The 12,072-nt window shown below is 39.2% G+C and overlaps 1 protein-coding gene across 2 annotated transcripts in view; it reads left to right on the top strand.

Annotated features, from left to right (window-relative positions):
- The window catches only part of IRS2 (insulin receptor substrate 2), a 45,735-nt gene that overhangs the window by 16,948 nt on the left and 16,715 nt on the right, over positions 1–12,072 (top strand). Inside the window, exon 2 of one of the 2 annotated variants that reach the window (XM_036754007.1) lies at positions 8,866–9,080. The exons of the other annotated variant lie outside the window; for it this stretch is intronic. Coding sequence (XP_036609902.1) covers positions 8,866–9,050 — 185 coding nt within the window. The 3' untranslated portion in view covers positions 9,051–9,080. The remainder of the gene's footprint in view (positions 1–8,865; positions 9,081–12,072) is intronic. 2 annotated transcript variants of the gene reach the window in all.

Raw genomic sequence — 12,072 nt, 5'->3', positions numbered from 1 at the left:
AAAGTCCCATTCCAGAGGTCATTTCTTTAACGAGCTGGCAGGAATTCCAAGAATGCTACATGCTTAGGCAGTCACCGGAAAGTGCAGGGTGCTTAAGCCTGAAGGAAACAAAACTAGCAACAAGGTTAGCCAAAACAAAGGACAAAAAGAATAGTCTGTGAATCTATTATTATAACCTATTCACGGTAAAATATATGGTTCAGGGGTACGATTTGGTAATTATTTTCCCCTGAATAGACAACTGTTACAGTGTTGTCCTTCCCATGGGCTATAACTTCTGCAGCCTTTGGAATATCATCTGGCTTCCGTTTTACCCATACCTTAGCTCCTGACTTTATTCTATCAATGGAGCAAGACCCTTTTGCCCCTCTAGTAGTTATTTTGGGAGGAGGGTCAGTTTTCACAAAGGGTATTTTTTCACAGGGGATAATAATGACTTGAACCATCCTATCATTTCTACAAAATTGTACAGGTTTTTTACCCATATTCTGGAGTGTCACAACAATTTCTTTTTGATAATTAGAATCTATCACTCCAGCCAATACATGTATTCCTTGAGCCGCTAATCCTGGTTTAGGTAATATCCGTCCAAGATGATTTTTGGGGATTCTCATACATACTCCAGTAGGGGTTTTTCTTATCTCTTTCCTATTTAACCTAAAATTCTCTATACAATGTAAATCATATCCTGCTGAACCAGGTGTTCCTGGACTTGGTAGTGGGACATCTTCCCTCACAGTCCAAAATTCAATGTTTTGGATCTCACATGTTTGCTGTTCTCTGATCTGCAGATTTGGGGTCATCATTCTGGCTAGAGGTGTACTCCCCCCTAAGGGTCTATTATTCAAATTACGTAAGGCAATAGACAAATTATCCTTCCAATGTCGATATGAATTATTGAGCTTAATTTTCTCAGCTGTTCTTTCAACAATCCATTCATTCTTTCAATTAGCCCAGATGCTTGTGGGTAATATGGAATATGATATATCCATTCTATATTATTCAACACACAATATCTTTTCACTTCTTTGCCCTTGAAATGTGACCCATTGTCACTTTGAATCTGCATTGGGGTTCCATAATATAAACTTACAATATCTAGAGTTTTACAGGTGTTTTTCTGAGTTGCGTCTTTATAAGGACAAGCCACTAGTACACCGGAATAGGTGTCAACACACGTACATACATATTTACATCCTTTATCCTGGGGTAGTGGGCCAATATAATCTATCTGCCAAATTTGGGCTGGAACTTTTCCCCTTGCTATTTCTCCAGTAACTATCCTAGGAAGAGTTCGTTCTTTTTCTAATTGGCATATACAACACTCCTCTGTTATTTGTTTTAACAACGCATGAGAAATACTGATACCTCGATCCTGTGCCCATCGATGGGTGGCCTGGACCCCTAAATGGCCAGCAGTCTGGTGGACCCATCTTGCTAAGGCTGGGTCATCAGTTGGAGTTGGAGTAGGGACAATACATTCAGTAGCAATCTTTGCTAGTCGATCCGCATGTGCATTGTACTCACGTTCTGGTGTGGTCAGGGTTGCATGAGCATCAACATGAAAAACTGACAGATCTGTAACCAAAGACATGTCCCATATATTTTCCCATAACTCTTTACCCCAAACTTGTTTGCCATGAATCTCCCAATTCTGATTCTTCCATATAGGCATCCACGTAGCTAATCCATTAGCTACCGCCCACGAGTCAGTAAATATATGACACTGTCCTCCTTTCTCTGCTCTGATGGCCTGATGCACTGCCATCAGTTCAGCATATTGGCTACTTCCACCTATCCCAGAACTTTCCAGAGTTCTCCTTGTACAGGGGTTATAGGCTACTGCTTTCCAATGTCTCTTCTGTCCTAAATATTTTGCTGTCCCATCAGTAAACCAAGCATGTTTCTTCTGTTCTTCATTTAGTCCGTCATATCCATTATTCCATTTCACTAAGGATGGTACCATCTGTTGCTTAGATTCAAGGGGCTTTTCATTGCTCTCAGTATCAATGTTCGCCACAGATTCATGTAGAGCAGAAACTCCATTTTTGCCTGCTCTGGACCTATTCTGAATATACCACTTCCATTTGATTATGCTTGCCTCTTGTGCATGTCCAATTCTGTGAGAAGCTGGGGTACTCATTACCCAAGTCATAATTGGAATTCCAGGCCTTAATACCACTTCATGACCCAGAGTTAGTTGCTCAGTTTCTACTAAAGCCCAATATGCAGCTAACAGCTGCTTCTCAAAAGGTGTATATTGCACTCCAGATGAGGGCAGTTTCCCTTGACCAAAAGCCTAAAGGTACACTTCGGCTTTGTTGTTTTTGCCACAGACTCCAATTTGCATAGTCATCCTGTACAGTCACTTGTAACTCCACTGGCCCATTTTGCATAGGCCATAAGTCTAGAGCTAATTGAATAGCAGCCTTTGCTTCCTCAAAAGCTCTACTTTGTTCAAGTCCCCAGTCAAATTCATATTTCTTTCTGGTGACTTTATACAAGGGTTTTAAAATCTGTCCCAAATGTGGGATGTGGTGTCTCCAATAACCAAACAGCCCTATGAACTTTTGGGCCTCTTTCTTATTGGTAGGGGTGGGAAAATCCTGGATTTTTTGTCGAGCTTGTGGGAGAATTTCTCGCAGTCCTCTATTCCACTGTATCCCCAAGAATTTTACAGTTTGAGCTGGCCCTTGAACCTTTGCGGGGTTGATTTCCCATCCTTTGCTTTTCATATGGTCAATTAATAATGCTAAACTCTCCTCCACCTCCTTTATATTCTTTCCCTGTATCATGATGTCATCTATGTAATGTGTAAGCTGTACACCAGGTAACTTTAATTCATCCAAATGTTCAGCTACAATCCTGTGGCAAATAGTTGGGCTATGAATATATCCTTGCGGCAGGCGTGTAAATGTATACTGTCGGCCTTGCCAAGTAAAAGCAAACTGATTCCATTGCTTGGGGTCTATTGGGATTGTAAAGAAGGCATTGGCCAAATCAATAACTGCATACCAAGTCCCTTCACGTTTTTGTATTCTCTCTATTAAAGTAACCGTGTCTGGGACAGCAGCATACAAGGGAGGAGTCACTTTGTTCAGCTGTCTATAATCTACTGTCATCCTCCATGTTCCATCTGACTTTCGGACTGGCCAGACAGGGTTGTTCCATTGAGTAGTTGTAGGGACTAACACTCCTGCCTCAACACATTCTCTTATAGTGTTGGCAATTTCATCTTGCCCACCTGGCACACGATATTGCCTCAAAGTAATTACTTCAGAAGGTTCGGGCAAAGTGATTGGATCCATCTTGATTTTCCCCACTAAGACTGCATTAATGCCTATTTTCCTCACAGCAAATTGGTATTTCCCTTCAGGTAAATTTAAGGTCATACCCTTCAAAATGTCTATTCCAATGATGTATTCAGGAATAGGCACAATAACCACACTATATTCTTTCTTGGGCAACTGTCCAATTTTCATCATCAATTTAACTTGTCTGGCTGATATTTCAGTCCCTCCTAGTCCTGTAATGGTAATAGGAGTTCCATGGCTGAACTTGTCTGGATTTCCATAAATAAGGGTGGCCTCGGCCCCAGTATCTATTAATGCCTCAGTTACCGTACTTGACCCATTTTTCCAATATATGGTCAAGTTAATGTGAGGTCTGCAATCCAGCCGGTGTATTTCCTTAACTTGGGCTGGGGCCTGGCCTGTTCCCTAGTATTCCCTTTCATGTGATTCACTTGGGTATGAAGGTTCAACATCTGTAGCATTTGCAGGAGCAGTTCTGATTTCCCTATCTCTCCTGTTATCAAGGCCTTTATCTCTGTACATTCTATATAATTCATTGGTTGGAATTCCATCTATCATTTCAAAACCTACTCCTGCTCTCAATAAAGCAGTAAACATTTCTTTCCTTGTTACTCTCCTTTGGCGCCAAGTTTGCTGGTTATTCACCCTTCTCTCTCGAGGAGATCTATCCCCTCCCCAGTCACCTAAGTCATGTAACTGTAAAATCTTATTTATCACTGTTGTAAGACGGCTCCCTACTTCTCCAAGTAATAAATTCAAAATTAGTTGTTTATAAGCAGGGGGAGCTGTCCTAATTATTAAATTCCTGTGAGGCAGTTCCATTGAATCATTGTAATATTTGTCTGCAGTTCCTGTCATAATGGCAGTCTTCATTACCTCCTCCTTTAGTCTCATGATACAATCTCTAAGTGAATACCAGGGTCTGTGCTCAGTGGGCCACATAGAATCAGTAGCATATCTCTTATTGCATCCCACAGTGGCTAATGCCAACAGAGTAGTCCTGCTATCACCATCTCCTTGCTGATGATGTTCCCTAAAAGCTTGTTGAACTAGAGGATCATGGCTGATACCTATGAATCTCATGCAGTCTGTCCCATCTACTGATATTCCACCGGCCCCTTGATCACTGAGTCTTACCATCCAAGATATCAATGGTTCTCCTATTCTTTGGCTGAATCTACTCAAAATATCTGTGACCTCTTGCGGTGAGAAATCTTCCTGAATTTCCCTTGTAACTGAATCTTCACCTCGGGTTTCTGTCTTCCTCCTTTGTATGGGTCGAGCCCTTGTCTGATCATTTAACCATCTCCTATTCTCTGTGTGAGGCACATCCTGAACCCCAGTAGTGTTTTGTGCCTCAGCCCCTAACATTGTCTCATTCTCTCCCCACTCACTTCCTCTGCCACCATGGCTAGGACGAAGCAGGCAATCAGGCTCTTTCTGGGCTGGGTTGAAATGCACTCTGGGCTTTTTTGGTCTCCTGTTGCTCTTAGCCACATTAATAGAAAAGTTCTCATTTGAGTCAGTTTGGTCTTCTGCTATCTGAGATTTCCCTTCTTCCTGTGGGGTAGGAGTGCCCCCATGTCTTTCACTTAATCTCAATCTTTCGTATACTAGCCGGTAGGCTGATAACACTATCCAGCTTTGCCTAGATAGTGATGCCCCTGACTGAATCCCAACTTCTCGTAAACACTTTTCCAAATCCCTAGGATCTCCTCTCCGTAGCCTTGGTTCCCAGTTTTCACAGGGTCCAGCTTTTTTAACCAATTCTTTTGCTAGGGAGGAATAAAATGGATCCTCCCATCCTGGGATATTCATCTCTTCCTCTGAAATTGTTCTGCTTCTAAATAGAGATCTTATACCTAGCGATCCTGTTTGTGACGCCAAATGTATCAGGAGGGCAGAGTTTATAATCTCAAAGAGGATCATAAACATGTCTGAAAGGTTCGGAACCGCCGGATATAAGAAACTCTCAAAGTAGAAGGCAGAAGAATCAAAACATTTATTTAGGCTCCACAGTAACCAACCCATGAACCAGAAGCCCCATTTTGATATGTTGATCAAAATCTTCCAGGCCCAATAAGTACGCCTTGCAAGAGTAACCAGGAGGCTACAGAGAAGCATGATTGCGTAAAGCAAAATCATGTTTCCCCCTCGATGGTAATAAGATTACCCACTGGCCTGAAGTCTTTGTTCAGCTTCCTCCCGTAGGTCATTTCTGCTACTGGCAGCTCCTGCTTCAGCTGTGTCTGGTCTGTAACTGAAGCTGCAACTGAAACTGACGATGTAACGGTCGCTGTAACTGACGTAACTGTCGTAACTGTCGCTGGCTCCAACCGGAAAAGGAAAAGAGAGGAATCTTCAAGCTGTCCTCTCCCCTCTTATAGGGTTTTTGACATCATCAAGCTCCGCCCAAATGACCAGGGCCGATTGGTTCCTGAGTTGGCCCCTCCCCCTAGCATAGACATTAACACCTCCCCTCAGCCAGCCCCATGACTCCTCACACAGGAAGCTGTCTGCTTCCCGGCATGCTCCCCGGGCCTCCTGCCCCGGAAGAGCAAGCCACAGTGTCCAGAGGCTCAATGAGGCAAGCTGAGCCATTCAAAGAAAACAAAAGCCATTATTATTATTATTATTATTATTATTATTATTATTATTATTATTATTAACAACTCTACCAATAGCGCATTAATGTACCTATTTTTCCACATCTCCAGCATTTATCTTTTTCTTTTTATGTCATGTTAACCAAGCCGATAGATGTGAGGTAGTACTTTAAAGTTCTTTTTATTTGTATTTCTATAATCAGTAGTGATTTAGAGGATATTTTTCATGTGACTATTGATCACTTAGGTTTCTTCTTCTGAAAATTGCCTCATCATGTCTTTTGACCGTTTGTCAACTGGGCAATGGCTCTTATTTTGATGAATTTGGTTCAGTTTCACATATATTTGAAAAATAAGTCATTTATCAGAGAAACTTTCTGTAAATTTTTCCTAGTTTCCTTCTTTCATTCTAATTGTGGCTGCATTGGTTTGGTTTGTTCAAAAGCCCTTTAGTTTTATGTAATCAAAAGTATCTGTTTTACTTCCCATGATCATCTCTCTCTTGTTTGTCAGCAACTCTTCCATTATCCACAAATCTGATGGGTACATTTTCCCATGCTCCCTTTATTTATGTTATCACTCTTTATAGAACATTGTTTCTTAAAGATAGCATAGTGCAGTGGAAAGAACCCAGAGTAAAAGCTGAGATCTTGAGTTCTGGCTTGAACATTTACTAAACATTGTAGCTGTGGTCCATCATTTAGCTTCTCTGAGCCTCAGTTTCCTAATCTGTAAAACAGAAAAGAATATTTTTATCACCTACCTTATACCACTGTTGTGGAGAAAATGCTTTGTAATACTTAAAATGTTATTTATGAATTATTATTAACAATGTTATTCATAGTAGTAATAGAAAACCAATGTCAAATATACAACTTCTCTAGACCAAAATGTGTTCATTCTCACCATGTTCCTTACTTTATCCAACTCATGAAACACCTATAAAAGTCTGAGGCTCCAGATAGTGGAGGTTTTACCTTAATAATTCCATTTATATACAGTTTGAGGATTGTTATGTTTGCACATATTGGAAACCATAGACCCTCAGTAAGGGTGGGAACCTGTTCATATTAACCTGTTATTTAGTCAACAAATATTATTGTTCACTCTGGTATTTCATACACCCATTTATTTTTTGGTGTTGATAAGGAAATCCTGCAAAATAGTGTAAATGTGCATGCATGGAGAATTCTGATCCTTCAGTGATAATAATTACTATGCCTAAGTACAGGTGGGAAAAATAACCTTTCACACCATAAATAATAATGTAAAGCCAGCTGTGTTGTTTAGTCGTTTTTCAGTCATGTCTACCTCTTTGTGACCTGATTTGGGGTTTTCTTAGCAAAGATACTGGAGTGGTTTGCCATTTCCTTCTCCAGCTCATTTTACAAATGAGGAAACTGAGGCAAACAGGGTTAAGTGACTTGCCCAGGGTCATACAGCTATTAAGTGCCTGAGGTTAGATTTGAACTCAGGAAGATGAGTCCAAGCCCTGCACTCTATCCACTGTACCACGTAACTGCCCAAAACTAGCTACAAAGGATGCCTATAGGACATAGAACACTTGCTTTTTTCTCTTGTCATCTGTTTTTCAGAATCCATTATCCTATTGTGGAAAACATTCACAAAATCACAACTCTGAATTAATACGCTGATTCTAATTAGTAATCCTCCTGTCATGTAGAAAAGATTGATTTTTATTATCTGATGATGCTGAGGTATAAATTTGTTCTATTCTTTTAGCAGACTTATACATGTTTATCTATAGATCTGTAAGTATATATACATGTGTATATAGGCATACATGTGTGTATATATATATATATATATATATATATATATATATATATACACACACACACACACAAAATCCCTCTTTCTTAGTTCCATATGGCAGTGCTTCTATGTAGTCACATATTTTCCTAGATAAATAAAGCACGAAGGAATCTCGGAGCTCAAATTACCCCCCCTCTTTTTAATATGGAGAAACTGAGGTCAAAAGAAGGTACATGATTTTTCCAAGCCAGTCAGTGGCTCCACCTCATTCTGCTCTCTTGGCTTCTTACCCCTTGCTGTTTTCACTTTAGCACTGTGAAGTCTTCTCTCAGCCTCATACTTCTAGTTCTTTAATCTTGCCTATCCTCTAATACCCATGTGGGAGAGTGGGAGAGTGTGTGTGTGTGTATGTGTGCGTGCGCGCGCGCACATGTTTTAACAAGCCCTAGGAATTTTTACCCATACATTGTTTCATTTTCATTTTTAAAATACTAATTCATTAATTTTTAGTTTTCAACATTCACTTCCATAAGATTTTGAGTTTCAAATTTTCTCCCTCTCCCTCCCCACCCCACCCTAAGATGGCATCAGTCTTATATAGGCTTTATATATATATGTGTTCCCATTAAACATATTTTCACATTAGTCATGTTGTAAAGAAGAATTAGAACCAATGGAAGGAACCATGAGAAAGAAGGAAAAAACAACAGCAAATATTGTGCATTCAGACTCTGTAGTTCTTTTTCTGGATGTGGACAGCATTTTCCATCATGAGTCTTTTGGAGTTGGCTTAGATCCTTGCATTGCTACATAGTTTCATTTTTAGTAGTCATGAGGTGGTTTTTTTCTTTCATGAGAAGGTGATTTTCTTTTCTCTTTTTCGTATAACTGTTTCAAGGAATACCTATGTGGTCTGAGTTTTACACTCAGTACTTTAAAATGCTTATATAATCCTAAAACAACTCCTCTAGTAGTTAGATGATTTTTGTTTCTATTTAGTCATTTCAGTCCTGTTTGACTCCTTCTGCCTCTAGGGCTGGCGCTCTATCCACTGCACCACCTGGTTTCCCTAGTTAGATGATGGGGTGGTATTTTTATGTAATCACTTGAAAAACATCAATGATGGTGTGGGGGCTTTTTTTTAAGCATTTGTCCCATCCCTTTTACAGACAACTGTGAAATATCCAGGAAAGCCTCCTTTCCTTCATGTGCAGAGGAGGCTATTCTCCCACCATCAGTTCCTACTGCTTATAGTGCTTCCTTCATTGAAAAATTGCTACCATTCAGCTCAGTTCCCTCAACTACTGTGATGGTAGCTGGAGAAGGGAAATCCAATTTGACTGGGCAGCCCTGAATCATGAACCCATAGGGGAATCAGCTACAGGTGAGTTTCCTGTCGTTCCTGCCTTTTTTTTTCTTTTATAACCAACTGTCACTATTCTTTACAAAAGTAATGACAGGAACTTCACTTAAAGGCTGCCTTGGTAGGGGGAGTGGGAGATAGGAGGGTGTAGAGAGGGCAGAAGAATATATAGAACCTCATACAGCATCAAATTTGGAGTTCGAAAAGGCCTTAAGATCATTTACCAGATTAGGAAGCTGAATCATAGGCTCTGGCCTAAGACTGTACACCTAGTCTGTGGTAGATGTAGAATAAGACTTCATCTCCTGATTCAGAACAACTATACCTAGGCATCAGGAATATAAATAGTACCAATACCACACTGCCTCCCAACTTCAACCATTCAGAACTCATCTTTCAACCAGAAAGTAAAGAAGTCCTATGAACCAAGGTGGAAAATAGTTGTCATAAAGCCCATGCACCTAATTAGGATGCTCATTTAATAAGCTTGGTTATTTATAGATGAGAAACTTTGAAGGGGGTGACTAGGATTTAACACCGTTTGGCAATAGTGAAGACTTGGGAAGGATACAGTTTTGAAAAGCAGGAAAAACTATAAAAGCTTAGCATTCTGGTGTTGTTTAGCATAGGAGCCAATAGCTCCCTTAATTCAAAAGCCTTTGAGCGCACTGCTGTATTAGAACAGAGTGCAGTAATTAATTTTTATAGTAATGGCTGCCCCTGAAACAGGTAGGTTATGATAAGCAAGACAAGGAAATGTGGAACACATTTTTGAAAAAATTCCCTTCCAAGATGTTTTCTTTAAGAAGTGTTGGCACTTTTTTAAACATTCATTTTATCATCAGCCACAGGCAAGCAATATGATAAGTGTTGGCACTTTTTAAGGAATAAGCCTTAGGTGTCTGGAGTTCAGATACATGGCATACCAATTAAAGGAAACATTACTTTAAACACATTCATTTTTCCAGTTAAGTTCTAAAAGGACAATTAAGTGAAGTGTGTGGGTACATGTTCACTTTTTTTTAAATCATGTATAAACCTGTTCCTGCATTAATTTAGTATAGTATGCCTTTAGGTGAAAAAGTAAACTGAGTCTGCCACAATTACACAGTTACATTAGCGATTCAGAGAGAGATGAACTGGGAAGAATTTAGAAGCAGCATGATCAATTTTATTTTAAAACTTTATTTTTAGCCTTCCTTTGCATTGTATATGTGTAGGTTATCACATATCTTAAAACTAAGTTTAAAAGTGAAGTATGATTTTCTTGGAGACTCTTTATCAAAACCATGTATCCACTAATTTTATTTTAAAATTAAAATAAAAGCAGGTAACTGAAATTGTACATTGTTAAAATAGCCTTATCTCCCGAATATGAGTGTTGTCTAAATTTTTTAAAAGGCATTTTAAAGACATTCACATACTTCATTTGAAAGAAGCTTATAGTTGAGGAATTTTTCAAAGTTCGGAAAGCAGAGATTTAGTTATTAAATTGTGTAAGAGAGTCATACTAAGTCGTCTTTGAGTTTTCCATTTCTAAAACTTCCATGTAATGGGAGAGTATATTTAAACTTTGTTATGTCAAAGGTAGGCTATTCACAGAAAAGTATTGTGGATTTGGAGCAATCTGTAAAATCCTTTGAGACTTTTATATTGGGTGGTCATGGCTTTTCTCATTCCTTCATTGTGTTCATGGTGGCCCATGTGATATTTCAGCACACAGTGAGGTAAATGTCAACTCTTGCATTTCTTTATAAAATATTTTATGTACTGTTTTTAAAAAATCTTGAGAGGCAGTGTGAAATAGTATGTAGAGAATTGGCATTGGAATTAGGAAGACCTGAGTTCATTTTCTGCCTCTGAAATATACTAGCAAATATCTTAATCCTGGGTAAGGCCTTTAGCTTCTCAATGCTCTTGGAAACTCTTTAAAATGGTAAGTTTCAGAGACAGTGCAGACTTGTGTTGGAAAAGGGAGTTTCCTCTCCGGGCACTCTCTTTGCCAGCAGAATCACTGTCCTTTAAAAAATCTTCATTGCCTTTCAGTAGAATGAAGAGCAAGTAAAGCAACTGGTGAATACTTTGAAGCAGCAACATCTGAAACTCTTCTATTATTAGCAGTTAGTCATTGAATTATGAAATTTATTATGTATCCTTTCTGTTTTATTGTATTTGCACTACAGTCCTGCCTTCTGGGTTCAATGTCTGGGATCATCTGAAATATGAAACTTCCTTAGGTCTTTCAAATGACTAATGATTATAACATATTCGTTGATAAGGTGCCTTATCCATTTCCCACTGTATTTGTTTTCCTTTAGGTTTTTTTAAACTTCAGATCATGAAGTAAAGGTTTTAGTCTTTGACTCACTTCATTAATTTGGGAACCAAAACGTAATGATATCTTACAGATTTGCAAGGGACAGATAGAAGGGAGTTGACCTTTAATTTGGTATAGGAAACCCCCTGAACAGGGAAAGCTCCCTCTACCAATGCAGGTCAACATTTCTCTGTAACATAGTCTCTCAGATAGTTGTCTGAAACACTGAGAGGTGATGTGACCCATCCTGGGTACATGTCATATATACTTGAACCCAGATCCTTCAACTTCCAAAGCTGGTTTTTTATTCACTGTCATACTAACTGTCAGTATTTGTAAAGTGCTTTAAAATTTGTAAGTTGCTTTGTCACTTTTTATCTCATGTGATTTTCACAGCAGTCCTATTCCATAACTGAACTACCTATCTAGTTTAATTGACTTGCAAGAGGTCACACGCCTATAAATAATAACACTTTTTAACCTAGGTTTTCTGACCTGGTCTCTTTCTATTGTAAATCATACTGTCTCATGGTTATGCTGTCTTGCCTCCTAAATAGATTGAGTCAGTCAGTCTATCATTCCATAGAGAAACAATGTAGCAGCCTGGATAGGAGGCTGGAGTTGGAGTCAGATACATCTAGGGAGAAAATCTTGCCTCTGACACTCCATGGACATGGACAAGCCTATGAAACAGGG

The sequence above is a fragment of the Trichosurus vulpecula genome, chromosome 4 (genome assembly GCF_011100635.1).
Source record: "Trichosurus vulpecula isolate mTriVul1 chromosome 4, mTriVul1.pri, whole genome shotgun sequence".
Classification (NCBI taxonomy): Eukaryota; Metazoa; Chordata; class Mammalia; order Diprotodontia; family Phalangeridae; genus Trichosurus; species Trichosurus vulpecula.
The sequence above is the reverse complement of the archived record's forward strand: the minus strand, read 5'-3'. Positions and strand labels throughout refer to the sequence as shown.